This window comes from Salvelinus namaycush, unplaced genomic scaffold (genome assembly GCF_016432855.1).
Source record: "Salvelinus namaycush isolate Seneca unplaced genomic scaffold, SaNama_1.0 Scaffold1669, whole genome shotgun sequence".
Taxonomy (NCBI): Eukaryota; Metazoa; Chordata; class Actinopteri; order Salmoniformes; family Salmonidae; genus Salvelinus; species Salvelinus namaycush.
Window position 1 is genome coordinate 32,731 of NW_024058418.1, and position 22,908 is coordinate 55,638.

A 22,908-nucleotide genomic window follows, 5' to 3' on the forward strand; every position below is an offset into this window, starting at 1 on the left:
TATACATTGTATTGAATTGGGGGGCATTTATTTGGCCTGGCTTGGAACATGTTTTAAAACCCACATTTAATGCAAATGTCACTTAAATATGAACAAATATGAATCATTGTTAATGTTTAGACAATTCTTTTTTATTTTATCGTGAATATAGATACATGATAATAACACCTTTCTACTAATATGTGGGGGACTTTTATTTAGAATATTTCTGAAATTCCCTTGACCCGGAAGTATTTTTTTTTTAGTGTTGCTGTAACACAACACAACAACGCGGGGGCTGTCGAGTTTTTTTTAAACACGAACAGAGATTTGTAACGTTGTATCGCATGAACTGTACGATAGATGACACGAGTTGATTCGAATTGGACTCTTTTTCTGGTAATGTTGGTGAAGAAGTGAAACCGTTTAGCGGAGTGGTTTACTGAACTGGCGCCGGATTTATGGAAATGGAGTGTGGTGTATCATCGGTGTATCATCATTAGAACGACTACAAAAAGAACGGAAGAACTCATTGCAGTTGAGGTCTTAACGCCCAAACTAAAACACACCACCACCACCACACACCCAGTTTAATAAGGCTACAGACTTGGATCTTTAGCAGTCGGGATGGAACGACGTCGCAAACTTTGTTTATTTTTGGCTTCGATCCTGTCTTGTTTACAGTGGACAACCTCTTTCAACCTGGATATTGACAAGCCCTATGTATTCTCTGGACCGAAAGGAAGTTATTTTGGATTTTCTGTGGATTTTTTCCAGCCAAATAATAAGCAGTAAGATTGAGTTATATAATAATATTTGAATTACCTTTTGCCATAGGGGCTATTAGCCTTATTTGAACTTTGATGAGAGAAAGTAGAATTATGCTATTGTTAATGTGACTGAATATGATATGTATTCTAAGTCTGTAAGTCTGTAGCCTTATTAAACTGGGTGTTTGGCGTTAATCATGTGACATAGTTTTGTTTGCGACCCTAATAGGCTACAGTAGAAGAATAGGTGTGGTGCCATGTTTTCATGAATTTGGACTAAGCCCGTTTCTCTTCTTCAGGTCAAACATTCTTATAGGAGCTCCCAGAGCCAACACCTCCTCAGCTTCCACCGTGGTGGAGCGAGGGGCAGTCTATACCTGCCCGTGGCAGAAGAGTAGTGACTGTACCCAAGTACAGTTTGACAATACTGGTGAGTAGAGTATGTCTGTTACAAAATATATATATATATCTTATTGATTTGACCCCTTTCTCGACTTCTACATGGTGATGAACAGGAAGGGTTCACTATAGATTGATATTCAAAGTGAAGACCATTTATTTCAGTCAAGGGTCATGTCCACATTAAAAACTGATTGTGTATGTGAAATAGGACCTTTTTTATGAGGTACGTTCAGTGTTTTTAGGATGTAAGACGGAGCAAAGGCAGATGTTCACTCTTCTAGGAAGCCTTTATTGGAGATGGGCAGACATGCTCAATGTTAAGCTTAAGGGTTACACAGGCAGGCAGGCAGGCAGACAGACAGACAGACAGACAGACAGACAGACAGACAGACAGACATGTTGATTTATTTTCCCTTTTGTTCTTTAACTATTTGCACATCATTACAACACTGTATATAGACATATGTTTACTGTTCATTTTGTATTGTTTATTTCACTTTTGTTTATCCATTTCAGTTGCATTGGCAATGTTAACATGTTTCCCAAGTTGATTTGAGAGAGAGACGGAGGGGGGGGGAGTACCAGTACCAGTACCTTTAAAGGACTGTCTGCTCTGCATTATAACAGGGGGTATATGAGTCAGTAACTTGTTATTTCTTGAAGCATCCATTGCAGACAGACATGCATCACGGCATATACTAATATTTACACTACAGCACTTCAGTCCATGTTTCAGGTTTGTCCCAGCACAAATGAACTAACAAACACACACACACACACACACACACACACACACACACACACACACACACACACACACACACACAATGCAAAACCAAGCCCCATGAATGACACACATTAAGCTATTTAGGAAAACATTGGCTTATAATTCAGTTTATCCTGTGAAATTTACACCACTCTTTATCAGTACAATTTACACCACTCTTTATCAGTACACTTTACACCACTCTTTATCAGTACAATTTACACCACTCTTTATCAGTGCAATTTACACCACTCTATCCGTGCAATTTACACCACTCTTTATCAGTGAAATTTACACCACTCTTTATCAGTGCAATTTACACCACTCTTTATCAGTGCAATTTACACCACTATTTTCAGTGCAATTTACACCACTCTTTTTTGGTGCAATTTACACCACTCTTTTTCAGTGCAATTTACACCACTCTTTATCGGTGCAATTTACACCACTCATTATCGGTGCAATTTACACCACTCTTTATCAGTGCAATTTACACCACTCTATCAGTGCAATTTACACCACTCTTTATCAGTGCAATTTACACCACTATTTTTCAGTGCAATTTACACCACTCTTTTTCGGTGCAATTTACACCACTCTTTTTCGGTGCAATTTACACCACTCTTTATCGGTGCAATTTACACCACTCTTTATCAGTGCAATTTACACCACTCTTTATCAGTGCAATTTACACCACTCTTTATCAGTGCAATTTACACCACTCTTTATCCGTGCAATTTACACCACTCTTTATCAGTGCAATTTACACCACTCTTTATCCGTGCAATTTACACCACTCTTTATCAGTGCAATTTACACCACTCTTTATCAGTGCAATTTACACCACTCTTTATCAGTGCAATTTACACCACTCTTTATCAGTGCAATTTACACCACTCTTTATCCTGTGAAATTTACACCACTCTTTATCCTGTGAAATTTACACCACTCTTTATCCTGTGAAATTTACACCACTCTTTATCAGTTCAATTTACACCACTCTTTATCAGTGCAATTTACACCACTCTTTATCAGTGCAATTTACACCACTCTTTATCAGTACAATTTACACCACTCTTTATCAGTGCAATTTACACCACTCTTTATCAGTGCAATTTACACCACTCGTTATCAGTGCAATTTACACCACTCTTTTTCAAAACAATTTACACCACTCTTTATCAGTACAACTTTGATTACATTTAAGTCATTTAGCAGACGCTCTTATCCAGAGCGACTTACATTTAACCTTTTTTTTTTTATATATTTTTTTATTTAACTAGGCAAGTCAGTTAAGAACAAACTCTTATTTTCAATGACGGCCTAGGAACAGTGGCTTAACTGCCTTGTTCAGGGGAACAGTGGCTTAACTGCCTTGTTCAGGGGCAGAACGACAGATTTGTACCTTGTCAGCTCGGGGATTTGAACTTGCAACCTTTCGGTTACTAGCCCAACGCTCTAACCACTAGGCTACCCTGCCGCCCACTTTGATTGTTTTCCTTCTAGCGTTGGTTTGTTTGTTGTGTTTTAATAGGCAACTGTAGAGTAAAATGATTTAGCTCACATACAGACTTTTAACTACAGGTTAAATGACTTCCCTATTCCAGTGACTAAGCCCACTGTAGTCTAGACTATTGGAAAGTAGAAGAAAAGTGACTGTTTCCAAGTCTGAACCACACTCTGCCTGTGTTACTTGGAAACAACTCCAAAGATATGTTTCCGTGTCATGGTTTATCCATATTTTCCTCCGTTTGCTGCTATTTTTTAGGATGGTTTGCCGGTCAGTGCCTGAGTGGCCTCCTGGTCTTATTGTGATGCCGTAAGTGTCGACATGGTTACAATGGCTACCCTTGTGATTGCTGATCGTCATCCTGCAGACTGAGAGGTGAGGGGAGGCTGCCTCAGCCATTGGTTGAGATTAGTGTTAGTGTCCAAGCAGCCTAGGGCCAGGGGGGAAAAGTACTGTAATTAGTGTGTGCTCAGGGGGTTGTATCCCGCTTGGTCATTACCAAACTCTCTTGCTAACCACATGGTCTGGAAAGTCTTTCTCCTGCTGACTGTTCTTCCCTGGATTGTCCCAGTCAGATGAGATATTGTTTTCCAGCTCCGTCAGTCTACTCTTGGTGGACAGGCAAACCTTTAGGGGAAAAAAAGTCCAAATTAGAGCCAACTAATTACTCCCATTGATTTATTGGAGAACCAATGTTTCGGGCACTGAGTCTTCCTCAGGGTTAGACGTGTTAAACTGGCAGATATATTTACAGCTGTCCATAGTCTTCCTCAGGGTAAGACAGGCTAAACTGGCAGATATATTTACAGCTGTCCATAGTCTTCCTCAGGGTAAGACAGGCTAAACTGACATATATTTCTACAGCTGTCCAGAGTCTCTAGATTAGAATAACTATAATTATCGAGGACCCAGGGGTGGATGTAATGTTTGACCAGGTGTAGCCAAGGGTCTAGTCACCAGGCTAGAGGAGGGGACAGCTGGGATGTTACTCCTCTAACTGGTGCTCTAGTCTGGGTTAGAGCTGGGATGTTACTCCTCCAACTGGTGCTCTAGTCTGGGTTAGAGCTAGCCAGGAGCTGGGATGTTACTCCTCCAACTGGTGCTCTAGTCTGGGTTAGAGCTGGGATGTTACTCCTCTAACTGGTGCTCTAGTCTGGGTTAGAGCTGGGATGTTACTCCTCTAACTGGTGCTCTAGTCTGGGTTAGAGCTGGGATGTTACTCCTCTAACTGGTGCTCTAGTCTGGGTTAGAGCTGGGATGTTACTCCTCTAACTGGTGCTCTAGTCTGGGTTAGAGCTGGGATGTTACTCCTCTAACTGGTGCTCTATTCTGGGTTAGAGCTGGGATGTTACTCCTCTAACTGGTGTTCTAGTCTGGGTTAGAGCTGGGATGTTACTCCTCTAACTGGTGCTCTAGTCTGGGTTAGAGCTGGGATGTTACTCCTCTAACTGGTGCTCTAGTCTGGGTTAGAGCTAGCCAGGAGCTGGGATGTTACTCCTCTAACTGGTGCTCTAGTCTGGGTTAGAGCTGGGATGTTACTCCTATAACTGGTGCTCTAGTCTGGGTTAGAGCTGGGATGTTACTCCTCTAACTGGTGCTCTAGTCTGGAACATGGAGGAGCTAGTTGTTGTTCCTATGAGTTTTGCTCTAGTCATGGTTCGACAGGAACAGAGCTCTGTGGTATGTTTTCACTGAAGGGTAGTAAGTATCCTCCCACGTGTGTCAGATATGAAACTCTCTCCCTGTGTCTGCACAGAGCTGCGTAGAATAGAACTCTCTCCCTGTGTCTGCACAGAGCTACGTAGAATAGAACTCTCTCCCTGTGTCTGCACAGAGCTGCGTAGAATAGAACTCTCTCCCTGTGTCTGCACAGAGCTACATACAATAGAACTCTCTCCCTGTGTCTGCACAGAGCTGCGTAGAATAGAACTCTCTCCCTGTGTCTGCACAGAGCTACATACAATAGAACTCTCTCCCTGTGTCTGCACAGAGCTACATACAATAGAACTCTCTCCCTGTGTCTGCACAGAGCTGCGTAGAATAGAACTCTCTCCCTGTGTCTGCACAGAGCTACATACAATAGAACTCTCTCCCTGTGTCTGCACAGAGCTGCGTAGAATAGAACTCTCTCTCTGTGTCTGCACAGAGCTGCGTAGAATAGATTTATTTCTAGGCAGTGGATATCGCAAGTCATTTTCTGAAGTTATTTGATATCAACATTTATTTAAATGAAACCATGTCATCAAATGTTTTATTTTTGTCGTTATATTAAGGTTGGTAGAAACATGTGGAAATCAGTTACAGCTCAAGTCAACTCCAAAACCCCACAATGCAATGCTCTCTCTATGGGCTGGCTAGCTAGCAAACGTAGCTAAACACAAGACAGTCAAAGTCAGTATCAACATGTGAAGTAGCTAGTTAGTCTACAATCTCACCATGTTCAACCTGCTGTTCAATGTGCCTGACAGAGTGGAGTCTGACATTCACAACGTCACCCTGGACTGAATAGGCAGACAAATAGGAGAAATGTGGTGGACGCTCTGTTAAATTACACATTTCTCGAGGTGGGAAGATACAAAGAGAAGACACCCTCCCCCATTATGACATCGCTCAGGAACTCTGACATGTACGATGGACGTTTTCACCATCTAAAAGTCGGATTCCTATTAACGTCCAGTGTAGTGAGAGAGACTTTATCACGGTGTTACGTCGTACCGGACGGATTTCTGTCTGCTTGACGTCCAGTGTAGTGAGAGAGACTTTATCACGGTGTTACGTCGTACCGGCCGGATTTCTGTCAGCTTGAACGGCAATAACTCAGACATGAAAACATGACCCAGGAAATAGATAGAACATCACTCAGAGATGCACACAAACAATATAACATTCAAAATGGGTGAATCTTTCCTTTTTTAAGTCTTTATGTCTACAGTAATATGTCATTTCTGCACGCTCAGCTCCGAGACTAAGGTAACCCTCTATTTTGTTAACCCAGTAGGCACTAAGCAATAAGCCACTTCAACTCTGCCTCAACACACACGTGGTATTTTGATACCAGCAACGTTGCAGCTACTCTCTGCGGAGTCGGAAGAAAGCGGATGTTTCTGGTTTTTAAGGGATACACTATTTTCAACCTGACTTCCGTTTCCCCTGAAAAATGGGAGGCGGGGACTCCGCTCAGGTGTCTTCCTACACCTGCTACATAAAGGTTACAGTTCAGCTAACAGGATATTTCAACGGTCTTTGTAATTGTTCGTCCTATCTGATGTTTCAGGTTTGTTTACAAAGATGTATAATTTCCACATCAACATGACACAACCCCATATAAAGACAATGTTACAGGCATGTTAACCATAGTCTCACTTGGCTTACACGTGGCGAGACGCCAGAAGTCCATTGTTAACCCTAACCACAGAGCAGTCTGATAGGAAGTCTGGAGATTAAGGGACCTACAGTACGGGTCATTTATAGGTTCAGCTGTCCTCATTGAGGAACGTGTGTGTGTGTGTGTGTGTGTGTGTGTGTGTGTGTGTGTGTGTGTGTGTGTGTGTGTGTGTGTGTGTGTGTGTGTGTGTGTGTGTGTGTGTGTGTGTGTGTGTGTGTGTGTGTGTGTGTGTGTGTGTGTGTGTGTGTGTGTGTGTGTGTGTGTGTGTGTGTCACAGCTAGATCGGTATTTGCTAGACAGGGGTTGTTACAGGGTGTTGCCTGTGAGTAATTTCCTCTAGGAAAAATGTAGTTTGATCTCCAGGCTCTGATCAGGAGGACGATGAAAGCTGCTACTGCTGCCTACAATTTATCAACGTTCAGGAATAACAAATATCTACCAGTCTATTTGTCTGTGGATATTCTGGGGGCATGTTCGTTAGGCACCAAATGGAAGAAAATGGGCTGAAACAGGGAGAGACTACCTGGACAGCTTGTTTTCATAACCGGTTGCAAAATGTTTTGAAAACATTGTTCCCTATTGAAAATGACACCGTTGTTAGAGTAGCGTTGTTAAAAGAGCGGGTTATCCCTTTAAAGAGATGGTGTTTCTTCATTAAAAACCCCACAATGATTTCTCTTTCAGATGATCGCGAGAATATGGATGGAGTCCAGATGGAGGTCAAGTCCAACCAGTGGTTTGGAGCCACGGTACGGTCAGACGGTGAACACATCCTGGTGAGTGTCATGTCCTTATCTCAGAACGGTACGGTCAACACATCCTGGTGAGTGTCATGTCCTTATCTCAGAACGGTACGGTCAGACGGTCAACACATCCTGGTGAGTGTCATGTCCTTATCTCAGAACGGTACGGTCAACACATCCTGGTGAGTGTCATGTCCTTATCTCAGAACGGTACGGTCAGAACCAAATCTTGAGTGCGCTAGCTAGCGAACAGTCTCATGACAGATTCCCAATGTCCTAGAACTTTAGTCTGGATTCCAGTTTTAAATCGGGTATCTGTCTCTGTGACTGCGTGTCCTTGCTGTAGTTGACTGTACTCATGAGGTGTTTGTGTCTCTCTCAGGCCTGTGCACCTCTCTACCAGTGGAGCACGTACAGCTTCTCCGAGCGAGAGCCTGTTGGAACGTGTTTCTTGAAGAAAGGACGAGACGTGGTGGAGTACTCTCCCTGTCGATCTAGTAAGTGACGTGAAACTAGCCAAGAGAATCTCCATCGAAGAAGTGCCTTTTTTTTGGTTCAGGATTAGGCCTTATTTGGATCCAGGATACTGACCCTAATGTCTTTTTAATAAATCACCCCACCTGGTCTACCATTGAGAGATGATTACATCGTTCTGTGTTTGTGTTACTCTGAACAGATGCTAACTCTCCAGAGGGACAAGGATTCTGTCAGGCTGGATTCAGTATTGACTTTGTCAAGGTGTGTACTTTACTGTGCAGTGTTCCATACAACAATAGATCAATAAAAACTCAGCGTTGTGTCGTGCCTATACACCACACCCTCTCAGGCCTCATTGCCTAATTATGCCATGGAATTGTTGAATAATGTAATGAAACAAGCAGGGATCAGGTCTCGAACCCTCGACCTTCTAGCCCGAAGTCCAGCGCGCTATCGACTGTGCCGCAAAAGCATGATCAAACGGCCGAGTCGATATGTTTCGGTTTCCCTATAATGCACTGTATATCAGCGCGGTAGAATTCACTGGCTATAGTTCTTACATGTTAGAGCTGCTTTTGAAAGCAAAAGTTGAACATTATTGGCGTTGAAAACATTATTGGCGTTGTTGAATTAGATTTTATTTATAATAACAAGTTAGAACTTGATAGTTTGGTTAGCTAAACTAGCAAGTCTGTTTGTTTGGTTACCAAGGTAACCACCGTCGCTATCTAGGTAACTTGCTAGCTACTTCAGTGGATTTTGAGCACATTTCTACCTGCAAATTAACACATTTCTAGCTGTAAAACGTGTTAAATTATAGCCATGGTATAAAAGGGATAATCAACTCGGGGGCTATGCGTTCTCTGGAAGATAAATCTTCCACGTTCTTCATTATTGTCCAGAGAACGCATATCCCCTCATTTGATTATCCCTTACTTATTATACAATGTTTGGATTCACTTTCAGATCATTTTGTGTTGTTTTTTCTCTCTCAGAATAACCTTTTTCTTTCTCTCTTTCTTTCTCTCTTTCGCTCTTTCTTTCTCTCTTTCTTTCGCTCTTTCTTTCTTTCTCTCTTTCGCTCTTTCTCTCTTTCGCTCTTTCTTTCTCTCTTTCTATCTTTCTTCTCTCCAACAGAATAACAGGGTGGTTGTTGGAGGCCCTGGTAGTTTCTATTGGCAAGGTAAGTGATGTGTAATGAATTCTATATATGTACTGAACAGGTCAAGGTAAGTGATGTGTAATGAATTCTATATATGTACTGAACAGGTCCAATATTACAAGATATAATCAGACAGACACATTGTGCTCTGTTTGGCGCTCCCCTGAGAGGAGGCGTGCGGTGTATTTCTGGTAATGCGTGTATTTCTGGTAATGCTCTGACTGCCTAACTATAGCTGTTGTCAGTGCATTAATGCTTTGTTTAACTATAGCTGTTGTCAGTGCATTAATGCTTTGTTTAACTATAGCTGTTGTCAATGCAGTGAGCAGTAGGCCGAAATCCATGACACTGGCTTGCTGGAGGGACTGTTCTGTTAATTCTGTGACAGATTCTCTGACTCTGGAAAATGTTGAGAAAGTCTTGTAACTAGGAAGTGTCCGGATGATTGTATTATAACAGTACGTTCATACTATCTGTATTGTTTTTACATGCTACTTTCAATTGTTTGTGTAGAAAACTAATATGTTCTGTAATATATTGTGTATTTAGCCCCTTTTTTTTAAGAGAGTTTTTTTAGAAACCCTGTCTCTTAAGGGGAGCTGAGAAGGTGCTGAGAGGGGGATTATCTGATGTGGTGGCAGGGTGCCAACTCAGTCGCTGTTTCTGTGGGTTGTTTGCTGGGTGATACCCATGAGATGGGGCTGCTCCATAGTCACAGCAGATCTCTACAATGCTCCCTTGTTTCCCTGCACCAACACCAACCCACCCCTCAACAGAGCGGACATGGGTTCCAATACTACATTTTGGAATCTTTCAAATACTTTGAGCATTTGCTTCGGGACTGCCTGGATTGCCAGATGGGTGGGGGGGTTTGCACTTTTTGGGACTATTCTATTGGTTAAATTGTGCCCGGCAAGCTTAATCAAGCCCAGATAATTTATGTTCACTTTCAAATAGTATTTGAACTCAGGGCTGGCCCCAACCCCCATACAGTGTTCTAGAGTAAATGAGGCCAATCCATGTTTGTATCCAGGCTAACAGCCGTTTCAGTTAACTACACTTAGTTTTTCTGCTGACTCGAGGCTGTTAATAGTTCATCATGTTTCCTTTAGGTGTGCTGCTAGACAAATTAGCAAATACAGCCCTTTTTTAAAAACGGACAAAGATGTTTTTTAACAGGACGGCTCATTGGCTGCTGCTGTGCTGGGTAGGCACTGAGTGAATTGAATGGAATAGGGAGGGGTGAAATTTTGTACGGGTGCTGTGGCAGCCTGGTCTTGTCCGTGCACAATATATACTAGCTGCTGTGTGGTTACCACAGACTGGGGCTGTACGGTTACCACAGACTGGGGCTGTACGGTTACCACAGACTGGGGCTGTACGGTTACCACAGACTGGGGCTGTACCTGCTGTACGGTTACCACAGACTGGGGCTGTACGGTTACCACAGACTGGGGCTGTACGGTTACCAGTCTGTGTGGTTACCACAGACTGGGGCTGTACGGTTACCACAGACTGGGGCTGTACGGTTACCACAGACTGGGGCTGTACGGTTACCACAGACTGGGGCTGTACAGTTACCACAGACTGGGGCTGTGTGGTTACCACAGACTGGGGCTGTGTGGTTACCACAGACTGGGGCTGTGTGGTTACCACAGACTGGGGCTGTGTGGTTACCACAGACTTGGGCTGTACCTGGTGTGTGGTTACCACAGACTGGGGCTGTACCTGGTGTATGGTTACCACAGACTGGGGCTGTACCTGCTGTATGGTTACCACAGACTGGGGCTGTGTGGTTACCACAGACTGGGGCTGTGTGGTTACCACAGACTGGGGCTGTGTGGTTACCACAGACTGGGGCTGTGTGGTTACCACAGACTGGGGCTGTGTGGTTACCACAGACTGGGGCTGTACGGTTACCACAGACTGGGGCTGTACGGTTACCACAGACTGGGGCTGTACGGTTACCACAGACTGGGGCTGTACGGTTACCACAGACTGGGGCTATGTGGTTACCACAGACTGGGGCTGTACCTGGTGTGTGGTTACCACAGACTGGGGCTGTGTGGTTACCACAGACTGGGGCTGTGTGGTTACCACAGACTTGGGCTGTACGGTTACCACAGACTGGGGCTGTGTGGTTACCACAGACTTGGGCTGTACGGTTACCACAGACTGGGGCTGTACGGTTACCACAGACTGGGGCTGTACGGTTACCACAGACTGGGGCTGTACGGTTACCACAGACTGGGGCTGTACGGTTACCACAGACTGGGGCTGTACGGTTACCACAGACTGGGGCTGTACGGTTACCACAGACTGGGGCTGTACCTGCTGTATGGTTACCACAGACTGGGGCTGTACGGTTACCACAGACTGGGGCTGTGTGGTTACCACAGACTGGGGCTTTAGGAGGACAGTAATAAGGGGATTCTTTCCGAATGTTATACATAGAACTACACAGACATTGTTTGTACCACGGATGCACTGTATATCTGATTGTTACATACTGTGAACCTTGACGCTTTTTCGTGAACGATTATACACAGGAGTACTTATTTCCACCTATTAGACACGCCTTTCTGGAACATGTATTTAACCTTTCACCCCTCCCTAATCAACGGATCCCTACCAAACACTCTCTCACGGGCTTTTTTTGTTGTTGAATTAGAAAGGTTGACATGAACGAGGCGGTGGATTTTATGTTTTTTCTGTACGTGACAACAATGTTCTGCTGTATATTATTATTATTACCACAGGTCAGCTGATCAGCGACGATATCTCTGAGATCATCGCCCGGTTCAACAACAACTACTACACTCCTTACAGTAACCAGCTGACCACCAAGTCTGCCAGCGCTCAATACGACGACAGCTATTTAGGTAAATACTATTTTTGGGTCTGAGTCCCAAATGGCACCTGGTCAAAAGTAAGGCACTATATAGGGAATAGGGTGCCCTATGGGCTCTGGTCTAAAGTAGTGCACTATATATAGGGAATAGGGTGCCCTATGGGCTCTGGTCTAAAGTAGTGCACTATATATAGGGAATAGGGTGCCCTATGGGCTCTGGTCTAAAGTAGTGCACTATATATAGGGAATAGGGTGCCCTATGGGCTCTGGTCTAAAGTAGTGGACTATATAGGGAATAGGGTGCCCTAGGCCTCTGGTCTAAAGTAGTGCACTATATAGGGAATAGGGTTCCATTTGAGATACAACCTCATTGTGTGGTTAAATATGTTTTGTTCACTTTGATTTGCCTGTTCGGAAGTGGTGTTTTTCTAAAGGGGTAATCTGTTGACACAATCATGTGTGCTCCCTGCCACTGTTTAGGTAAAACGCTGAGGGATGAGAAAGTAACCACTCTCAATGTATAGACAGATCTATGGATGCCTGGACTGACCATCCACGATATCAACATTACAGTTTAAACCATGTTTTGAGGCTATACAGGATGACCCTCCATGATATCAACATTACAGGTTGAACCATGTTTTGAGGCTATACAGGACGACCCTCCATGATATCAACATTACAGGTTGAACCATGTTTTAGGCTATACAGGACGACCCTCCATGATATCAACATTACAGGTTGAACCATGTTTTGAGGCTATACAGGACGACCCTCCATGATATCAACATTACAGTTTGAACCATGTTTTGAGGCTATACAGGACGACCCTCCATGATATCAACATTACAGGTTGAACCATGTTTTGAGGCTATACAGGACGACCCTCCATGATATCAGCATTACAGGTTGAACCATGTTTTGAGGCTATACAGGATGACCCTCCATGATATCAACATTACAGATTGAACCATGTTTTGAGGCTATACAGGATGACCCTCCATGATATCAACATTACAGGTTGAACCATGTTTTGAGGCTATACAGGACGACCCTCCATGATATCAACATTACAGGTTGAACCATGTTTTGAGGCTATACAGGACGACCCTCCATGATATCAACATTACAGGTTGAACCATGTTTTGAGGCTATACAGGACGACCCTCCATGATATCAACATTACAGTTTAAACCATGTTTTGAGGCTATACAGGACGACCCTCCATGATATCAACATTACAGGTTGAACCATGTTTTGAGGCTATACAGGACGACCCTCCATGATATCAACATTACAGGTTGAACCATGTTTTGAGGCTATACAGGACGACCCTCCATGATATCAACATTACAGGTTGAACCATGTTTTAGGCTATACAGGACGACCCTCCATGATATCAACATTACAGGTTGAACCATGTTTTGAGGCTATACAGGACGACCCTCCATGATATCAACATTACAGTTTAAACCATGTTTTGAGGCTATACAGGACGACCCTCCATGATATCAACATTACAGGTTGAACCATGTTTTGAGGCTATACAGGACGACCCTCCATGATATCAACATTACAGGTTGAACCATGTTTTGAGGCTATACAGGATGACCCTCCATGATATCAACATTACAGGTTGAACCATGTTTTGAGGCTATACAGGACGACCCTCCATGATATCAACATTACAGGTTGAACCATGATTTAGGCTATACAGGATGACCATCCATGATATCAACATTACAGGTTGAACCATGTTTTGAGGCTATACAGGATGACCCTCCATGATATCAACATTACAGGTTGAACCATGTTTTGAGGCTATACAGGACGACCCTCCATGATATCAACATTACAGTTTAAACCAGGCTATACAGGATGACCCTCCACGATATCAACATTACAGTTTAAACCATGCTATACAGGACGACCCTCCATGATATCAACATTACAGTTTAAACCAGGCTATACAGGACGACCCTCCATGATATCAACATTACAGTTTAAACCAGGCTATACAGGATGACCCTCCACGATATCAACATTACAGTTTAAACCAGGCTATACAGGATGACCCTCCACGATATCAACATTACAGGTTGAACCATGTTTTGAGGCTATACAGGATGACCCTCCATGATATCAACATTACAGTTTGAACCATGTTTTGAGGCTATACAGGATGACCATCCATGATATCAGCATTACAGTTTAAACCATGTTTTGAGGCTATACAGGACGACCCTCCACGATATCAACATTACAGTTTAAACCATGTTTTGAGGCTATACAGGACGACCCTCCATGATATCAACATTACAGTTTAAACCATGTTTTGAGGCTATACAGGACGACCCTCCATGATATCAACATTACAGTTTAAACCATGTTTTGAGGCTATACAGGATGACCCTCCATGATATCAGCATTACAGTTTAAACCAGGCTATACAGGATGACCCTCCATGATATCAACATTACAGTTTAAACCAGGCTATACAGGATGACCCTCCATGATATCAACATTACAGGTTGAACCATGTTTTGAGGCTATACAGGACGACCCTCCATGATATCAACATTACAGTTTAAACCAGGCTATACAGGATGACCCTCCATGATATCAACATTACAGTTTGAACCATGTTTTGAGGCTATACAGGATGACCATCCATGATATCAGCATTACAGTTTAAACCATGTTTTGAGGCTATACAGGATGACCATCCATGATATCAACATTACAGGTTGAACCATGTTTTGAGGCTATACAGGACGACCCTCCATGATATCAACATTACAGTTTAAACCATGTTTTGAGGCTATACAGGACGACCCTCCATGATATCAACATTACAGTTTAAACCATGTTTTGAGGCTATACAGGACGACCCTCCATGATATCAACATTACAGTTTAAACCATGTTTTGAGGCTATACAGGACGACCCTCCATGATATCAACATTACAGTTTGAACCATGTTTTGAGGCTATACAGGACGACCCTCCATGATATCAACATTACAGGTTGAACCATGTTTTGAGGCTATACAGGATGACCCTCCATGATATCAACATTACAGGTTGAACCATGTTTTGAGGCTATACAGGACTACCCTCCATGATATCAACATTACAGGTTGAACCATGTTTTGAGGCTATACAGGACGACCCTCCATGATATCAACATTACAGGTTGAACCATGTTTTGAGGCTATACAGGATGACCCTCCATGATATCAACATTACAGGTTGAACCATGTTTTGAGGCTATACAGGATGACCCTCCATGATATCAACATTACAGATTGAACCATGTTTTGAGGCTATACAGGATGACCCTCCATGATATCAACATTACAGGTTGAACCATGTTTTGAGGCTATACAGGACGACCCTCCATGATATCAACATTACAGGTTGAACCATGTTTTGAGGCTATACAGGACGACCCTCCATGATATCAACATTACAGGTTGAACCATGTTTTGAGGCTATACAGGACGACCCTCCATGATATCAACATTACAGTTTAAACCATGTTTTGAGGCTATACAGGACGACCCTCCATGATATCAACATTACAGGTTGAACCATGTTTTGAGGCTATACAGGACGACCCTCCATGATATCAACATTACAGGTTGAACCATGTTTTGAGGCTATACAGGACGACCCTCCATGATATCAACATTACAGGTTGAACCATGTTTTAGGCTATACAGGACGACCCTCCATGATATCAACATTACAGGTTGAACCATGTTTTGAGGCTATACAGGACGACCCTCCATGATATCAACATTACAGTTTAAACCATGTTTTGAGGCTATACAGGACGACCCTCCATGATATCAACATTACAGGTTGAACCATGTTTTGAGGCTATACAGGACGACCCTCCATGATATCAACATTACAGGTTGAACCATGTTTTGAGGCTATACAGGATGACCCTCCATGATATCAACATTACAGGTTGAACCATGTTTTGAGGCTATACAGGATGACCCTCCATGATATCAACATTACAGGTTGAACCATGTTTTGAGGCTATACAGGACGACCCTCCATGATATCAACATTACAGTTTAAACCAGGCTATACAGGATGACCCTCCACGATATCAACATTACAGTTTAAACCATGCTATACAGGACGACCCTCCATGATATCAACATTACAGTTTAAACCAGGCTATACAGGACGACCCTCCATGATATCAACATTACAGTTTAAACCAGGCTATACAGGATGACCCTCCACGATATCAACATTACAGTTTAAACCAGGCTATACAGGATGACCCTCCACGATATCAACATTACAGGTTGAACCATGTTTTGAGGCTATACAGGATGACCCTCCATGATATCAACATTACAGTTTGAACCATGTTTTGAGGCTATACAGGATGACCATCCATGATATCAGCATTACAGTTTAAACCATGTTTTGAGGCTATACAGGACGACCCTCCACGATATCAACATTACAGTTTAAACCATGTTTTGAGGCTATACAGGACGACCCTCCATGATATCAACATTACAGTTTAAACCATGTTTTGAGGCTATACAGGACGACCCTCCATGATATCAACATTACAGTTTAAACCATGTTTTGAGGCTATACAGGATGACCCTCCATGATATCAGCATTACAGTTTAAACCAGGCTATACAGGATGACCCTCCATGATATCAACATTACAGTTTAAACCAGGCTATACAGGATGACCCTCCATGATATCAACATTACAGGTTGAACCATGTTTTGAGGCTATACAGGACGACCCTCCATGATATCAACATTACAGTTTAAACCAGGCTATACAGGATGACCCTCCATGATATCAACATTACAGTTTGAACCATGTTTTGAGGCTATACAGGATGACCATCCATGATATCAGCATTACAGTTTAAACCATGTTTTGAGGCTATACAGGATGACCATCCATGATATCAACATTACAGGTTGAACCATGTTTTGAGGCTATACAGGACGACCCTCCATGATATCAACATTACAGTTTAAACCATGTTTTGAGGCTATACAGGACGACCCTCCATGATATCAACATTACAGTTTAAACCATGTTTTGAGGCTATACAGGACGACCCTCCATGATATCAACATTACAGTTTAAACCATGTTTTGAGGCTATACAGGACGACCCTCCATGATATCAACATTACAGTTTGAACCATGTTTTGAGGCTATACAGGACGACCCTCCATGATATCAACATTACAGGTTGAACCATGTTTTGAGGCTATACAGGATGACCCTCCATGATATCAACATTACAGGTTGAACCATGTTTTGAGGCTATACAGGACTACCCTCCATGATATCAACATTACAGGTTGAACCATGTTTTGAGGCTATACAGGACGACCCTCCATGATATCAACATTACAGGTTGAACCATGTTTTGAGGCTATACAGGATGACCCTCCATGATATCAACATTACAGGTTGAACCATGTTTTGAGGCTATACAGGATGACCATCCATGATATCAACATTACAGTTTAAACCATGTTTTGAGGCTATACAGGACGACCCTCCACGATATCAACATTACAGTTTAAACCAGGCTATACAGGATGACCCTCCATGATATCAACATTACAGGTTGAACCATGTTTTGAGGCTATACAGGATGACCCTCCATGATATCAACATTACAGGTTGAACCATGTTTTGAGGCTATACAGGATGACCCTCCATGATATCAACATTACAGTTTAAACCATGTTTTGAGGCTATACAGGATGACCATCCATGATATCAACATTACAGGTTGAACCATGTTTTGAGGCTATACAGGATGACCCTCCATGATATCAACATTACAGGTTGAACCATGTTTTGAGGCTATACAGGACGACCTTCCATGATATCAACATTACAGGTTGAACCATGTTTTGAGGCTATACAGGACGACCCTCCATGATATCAACATTACAGGTTGAACCATGATTTAGGCTATACAGGATGACCATCCATGATATCAACATTACAGGTTGAACCATGTTTTGAGGCTATACAGGACGACCATCCATGATATCAACATTACAGTTTGAACCATGTTTTGAGGCTATACAGGATGACCCTCCATGATATCAACATTACAGTTTAAACCATGTTTTGAGGCTATACAGGACGACCCTCCATGATATCAGCATTACAGTTTAAACCAGGCTATACAGGACGACCCTCCACGATATCAACATTACAGTTTAAACCAGGCTATACAGGATGACCCTCCATGATATCAGCATTACAGTTTAAACCAGGCTATACAGGACGACCCTCCACGATATCAACATTACAGTTTAAACCATGCTATACAGGACGACCCTCCACGATATCAACATTACAGTTTAAACCAGGCTATACAGGACGACCCTCCATGATATCAACATTACAGGTTGAACCATGTTTTGAGGCTATACAGGACGACCCTCCACGATATCAACATTACAGGTTGAACCATGTTTTGAGGCTATACAGGACGACCCTCCATGATATCAACATTACAGTTTAAACCATGTTTTGAGGCTATACAGGATGACCCTCCATGATATCAACATTACAGGTTGAACCATGTTTTGAGGCTATACAGGACGACCCTCCATGATATCAACATTACAGTTTAAACCATGTTTTGAGGCTATACAGGACGACCCTCCATGATATCAACATTACAGGTTGAACCATGTTTTGAGGCTATACAGGACGACCCTCCATGATATCAACATTACAGTTTAAACCATGTTTTGAGGCTATACAGGACGACCCTCCATGATATCAACATTACAGGTTGAACCATGTTTTGAGGCTATACAGGACGACCCTCCATGATATCAACATTACAGGTTGAACCATGTTTTGAGGCTATACAGGACGACCCTCCATGATATCAACATTACAGTTTAAACCATGTTTTGAGGCTATACAGGACGACCATCCATGATATCAACATTACAGGTTGAACCAGGCTATACAGGACGACCCTCCATGATATCAACATTACAGGTTGAACCATGTTTTGAGGCTATACAGGATGACCCTCCATGATATCAGCATTACAGGTTGAACCATGTTTTGAGGCTATACAGGATGACCCTCCATGATATCAGCATTACAGGTTGAACCATGTTTTGAGGCTATACAGGACGACCCTCCATGATATCAACATTACAGGTTGAACCAGGCTATACAGGACGACCCTCCATGATATCAGCATTACAGGTTGAACCATGTTTTGAGGCTATACAGGACGACCCTCCATGATATCAGCATTACAGGTTGAACCATGTTTTCACACTATAGGTCGTTATCAATAAAATGTCACCAAAAAGGTACAGAGCGTTCAATGTGGCTGCTGGGGGGCATGGAGACCCCAGCGCTGCTAAAACCACTGGCAACTAAAGGAACTCAACTCAGCTGGCATCATCTTTTAGTGTGTTAAACTCATTACAATGTTTGTTTTTTTACTTTCAGGTTACTCTGTGACCGTCGGAGACTTCAATGAGGATGGAGAAGATGGTACTTGCTCTTATTATCCTATCACTATGGTGATCTCATTCTAACATTCTGTATAGAACATCTCTATGGTGATCTCATTCTAACATTCTGTATAGAACATCTCAATGGGGATCTCATTCTAACATTCTGTATAGAACATCTCAATGGTGATCTCATTCTAACATTCTGTATAGAATGTATCAATGGGGATCTCATTCTAACATTCTGTATAGAACATCTCAATGGGGATCTCATTCTAACATTCTGTATAGAACAGCTCAATGGTGATCTCATTCTAACATTCTGTATAGAACATCTCAATGGGGATCTCATTCTAACATTCTGTATAGAACATCTCAATGGTGATCTCATTCTAACATTCTGTATAGAACATCTCAATGGTGATCTCATTCTAACATTCTGTATAGAACATCTCAATGGGGATCTCATTCTAACATTCTGTATAGATCACCATTGAGATGTTCTCATTCTAACATTCTGTATAGAACATCTCAATGGGGATCTCATTCTAACATTCTGTATAGAACATCTCAATGGTGATCTCATTCTAACATTCTGTATAGAACGTATCAATGGGGATCTCATTCTAACATTCTGTATAGAACATCTCAATGGGGATCTCATTCTAACATTCTGTATAGAACAGCTCAATGGTGATCTCATTCTAACATTCTGTATAGAACATCTCAATGGGGATCTCATTCTAACATTCTGTATAGAACATCTCAATGGTGATCTCATTCTAACATTCTGTATAGAACATCTCAATGGTGATCTCATTCTAACATTCTGTATAGAACATCTCAATGGGGATCTCATTCTAACATTCTGTATAGAACATCTCAATGGTGATCTCATTCTAACATTCTGTATAGAACATCTCAATGGGGATCTCATTCTAACATTCTGTATAGAACATCTCAATGGGGATCTCATTCTAACATTCTGTATAGAACATCTCAATGGTGATCTCATTCTAACATTCTGTATAGAACGTATCAATGGGGATCTCATTCTAACATTCTGTATAGAACATCTCAATGGGGATCTCATTCTAACATTCTGTATAGAACAGCTCAATGGTGATCTCATTCTAACATTCTATATAGAACAGCTCAATGGTGATCTCATTCTAACATTCTATATAGAACATCTCAATGGTGATCTCATTCTAACATTCTATATAGAACATCTCAATGGGGATCTCATTCTAACATTCTGTATAGAACATCTCAATGGGGATCTCATTCTAACATTCTGTATAGAACATCTCAATGGGGATCTCATTCTAACATTCTGTATAGAACATCTCAATGGGGATCTCATTCTAACATTCTGTATATGGTGATCTCATTCTAACATTCTGTATAGAACATCTCAATGGGGATCTCATTCTAACATTCTGTATAGAACAGCTCAATGGGGATCTCATTTCTAACATTCTATATAGAACATCTCAATGGTGATCTCATTCTAACATTCTGTATAGAACATCTCAATGGGGAATCTCATTCTAACATTCTATATAGAACTCTCAATGGGGATCTCATTCTAACATTCTGTATAGAACATCTCAATGGGGATCTCATTCTAACATTCTGTATAGAACATCTCAATGGTGATCTCATTCTAACATTCTGTATAGAACATCTCAATGGGGATCTCATTCTAACATTCTGTATAGAACATCTCAATGGGGATTCTCATTCTAACATTCTGTATAGAACATCTCAATGGGGATCTCATTCTAACATTCTGTATAGAACATCTCAATGGGGATCTCATTCTAACATTCTGTATAGAACATCTCAATGGTGATCTCATTCTAACATTCTGTATAGAACATCTCAATGGTGATCTCATTCTAACATTCTGTATAGAACATCTCAATGGGATCTCATTCTAAATTCTGTATAGAACAAGCTCAATGGGATCTCATTCTAACATTCTGTATAGAACATCTCAATGGTGATCTCATTCTAACATTCAGGATTGTAATAGAACATCTCAATGGGGATCTCATTCTAACATTCTGTATAGAACATCTCAATGGGGATCTCATTCTAACATTCTATATAGAACATCTCAATGGGGATCTCATTCTAACATTCTGTATAGAACATCTCAATGGGGATCTCATTCTAACATTCTGTATAGAACATCTCAATGGGGATCTCATTCTAACATTCTGTATAGAACATCTCAATGGTGATCTCATTCTAACATTCTGTATAGAACATCTCAATGGGGATCTCATTCTAACATTCTGTATAGAACATCTCAATGGGGATCTCATTCTAACAGTCGTATAGAACACTCAATGGGGATCTCATTCTAACATTCTGTATAGAACATCTCAATGGGGATCTCATTCTAACATTCTGTATAGAACATCTCAATGGGGATCTCATTCTAACATTCTGTATAGAACATCTCAATGGGGATCTCATTCTAACATTCTGTATAGAACATCTCATGGGATCTCATTCTAACATTCTGTATAGAACATCTCAATGGGATCTCATTCTAACATTCTATATAGAACATCTCAATGGGATCTCATTCTAACATTCTGATATAGAACATCTCAATGGTGATCTCATTCTAACATTCTGTATAGAACATCTCAATGGGGATCTCATTCTAACATTCTGTATAGAACATCTCAATGGGATCTCTTCTAACATTCTGTATAGAACATCTCAATGGGGATCTCATTCTAACATTCTGTATAGAACATCTCAATGGGGATCTCATTCTAACATTCTGTATAGAACATCTCAATGGGGATCTCATTCTAACATTCTGTATAGACATCTCAATGGGGATTTCATTCTAACATTCTGGTATAGAACATGCTCATGGGGATTCTAACATTCTGTATAGAACATCTCAATGGGGATCTCATTCTAACATTCTGTATAGAACATCTCAATGGTGATCTCATTCTAACATTCTGTATAGAACATCTCAATGGTGATCTCATTCTAACATTCTGTATAGAACATCTCAATGGTGATCTCATTCTAACATTCTGTATAGAACATCTCAATGGTGATCTCATTCTAACATTCTGTATAGAACATCTCAATGGGGATCTCATTCTAACATTCTGTATAGGACATCTCAATGGGGATCTCATTCTAACATTCTGTATAGGACATCTCAATGGGGATCTCATTCTAACATTCTGTATAGAACATCTCAATGGGGATCTCATTCTAACATTCTGTATGGAACATCTCAATGGTGATCTCATTCTAACACTCTGTATAGGACATCTCAATGGGGATCTCATTCTA

General features: G+C 41.6%; 1 protein-coding gene across 1 annotated transcript; it reads left to right on the forward strand.

Moving 5' to 3' along the window:
- Nucleotides 1-264: 264 nt before the first annotated feature.
- Nucleotides 265-19,606, forward strand: LOC120037276 (integrin alpha-V-like; the record flags this gene model as incomplete). The annotated part of the gene is made up of 8 exons (XM_038983447.1): nt 265-770; nt 1,049-1,179; nt 7,497-7,588; nt 7,938-8,052; nt 8,232-8,293; nt 9,170-9,215; nt 11,954-12,076; nt 19,562-19,606. Coding segments are annotated over exons 1-8 (778 nt in total), but the record flags the coding sequence as incomplete, so codon positions are not given.
- Between the last annotated feature and the right edge of the window lie 3,302 nt (nt 19,607-22,908).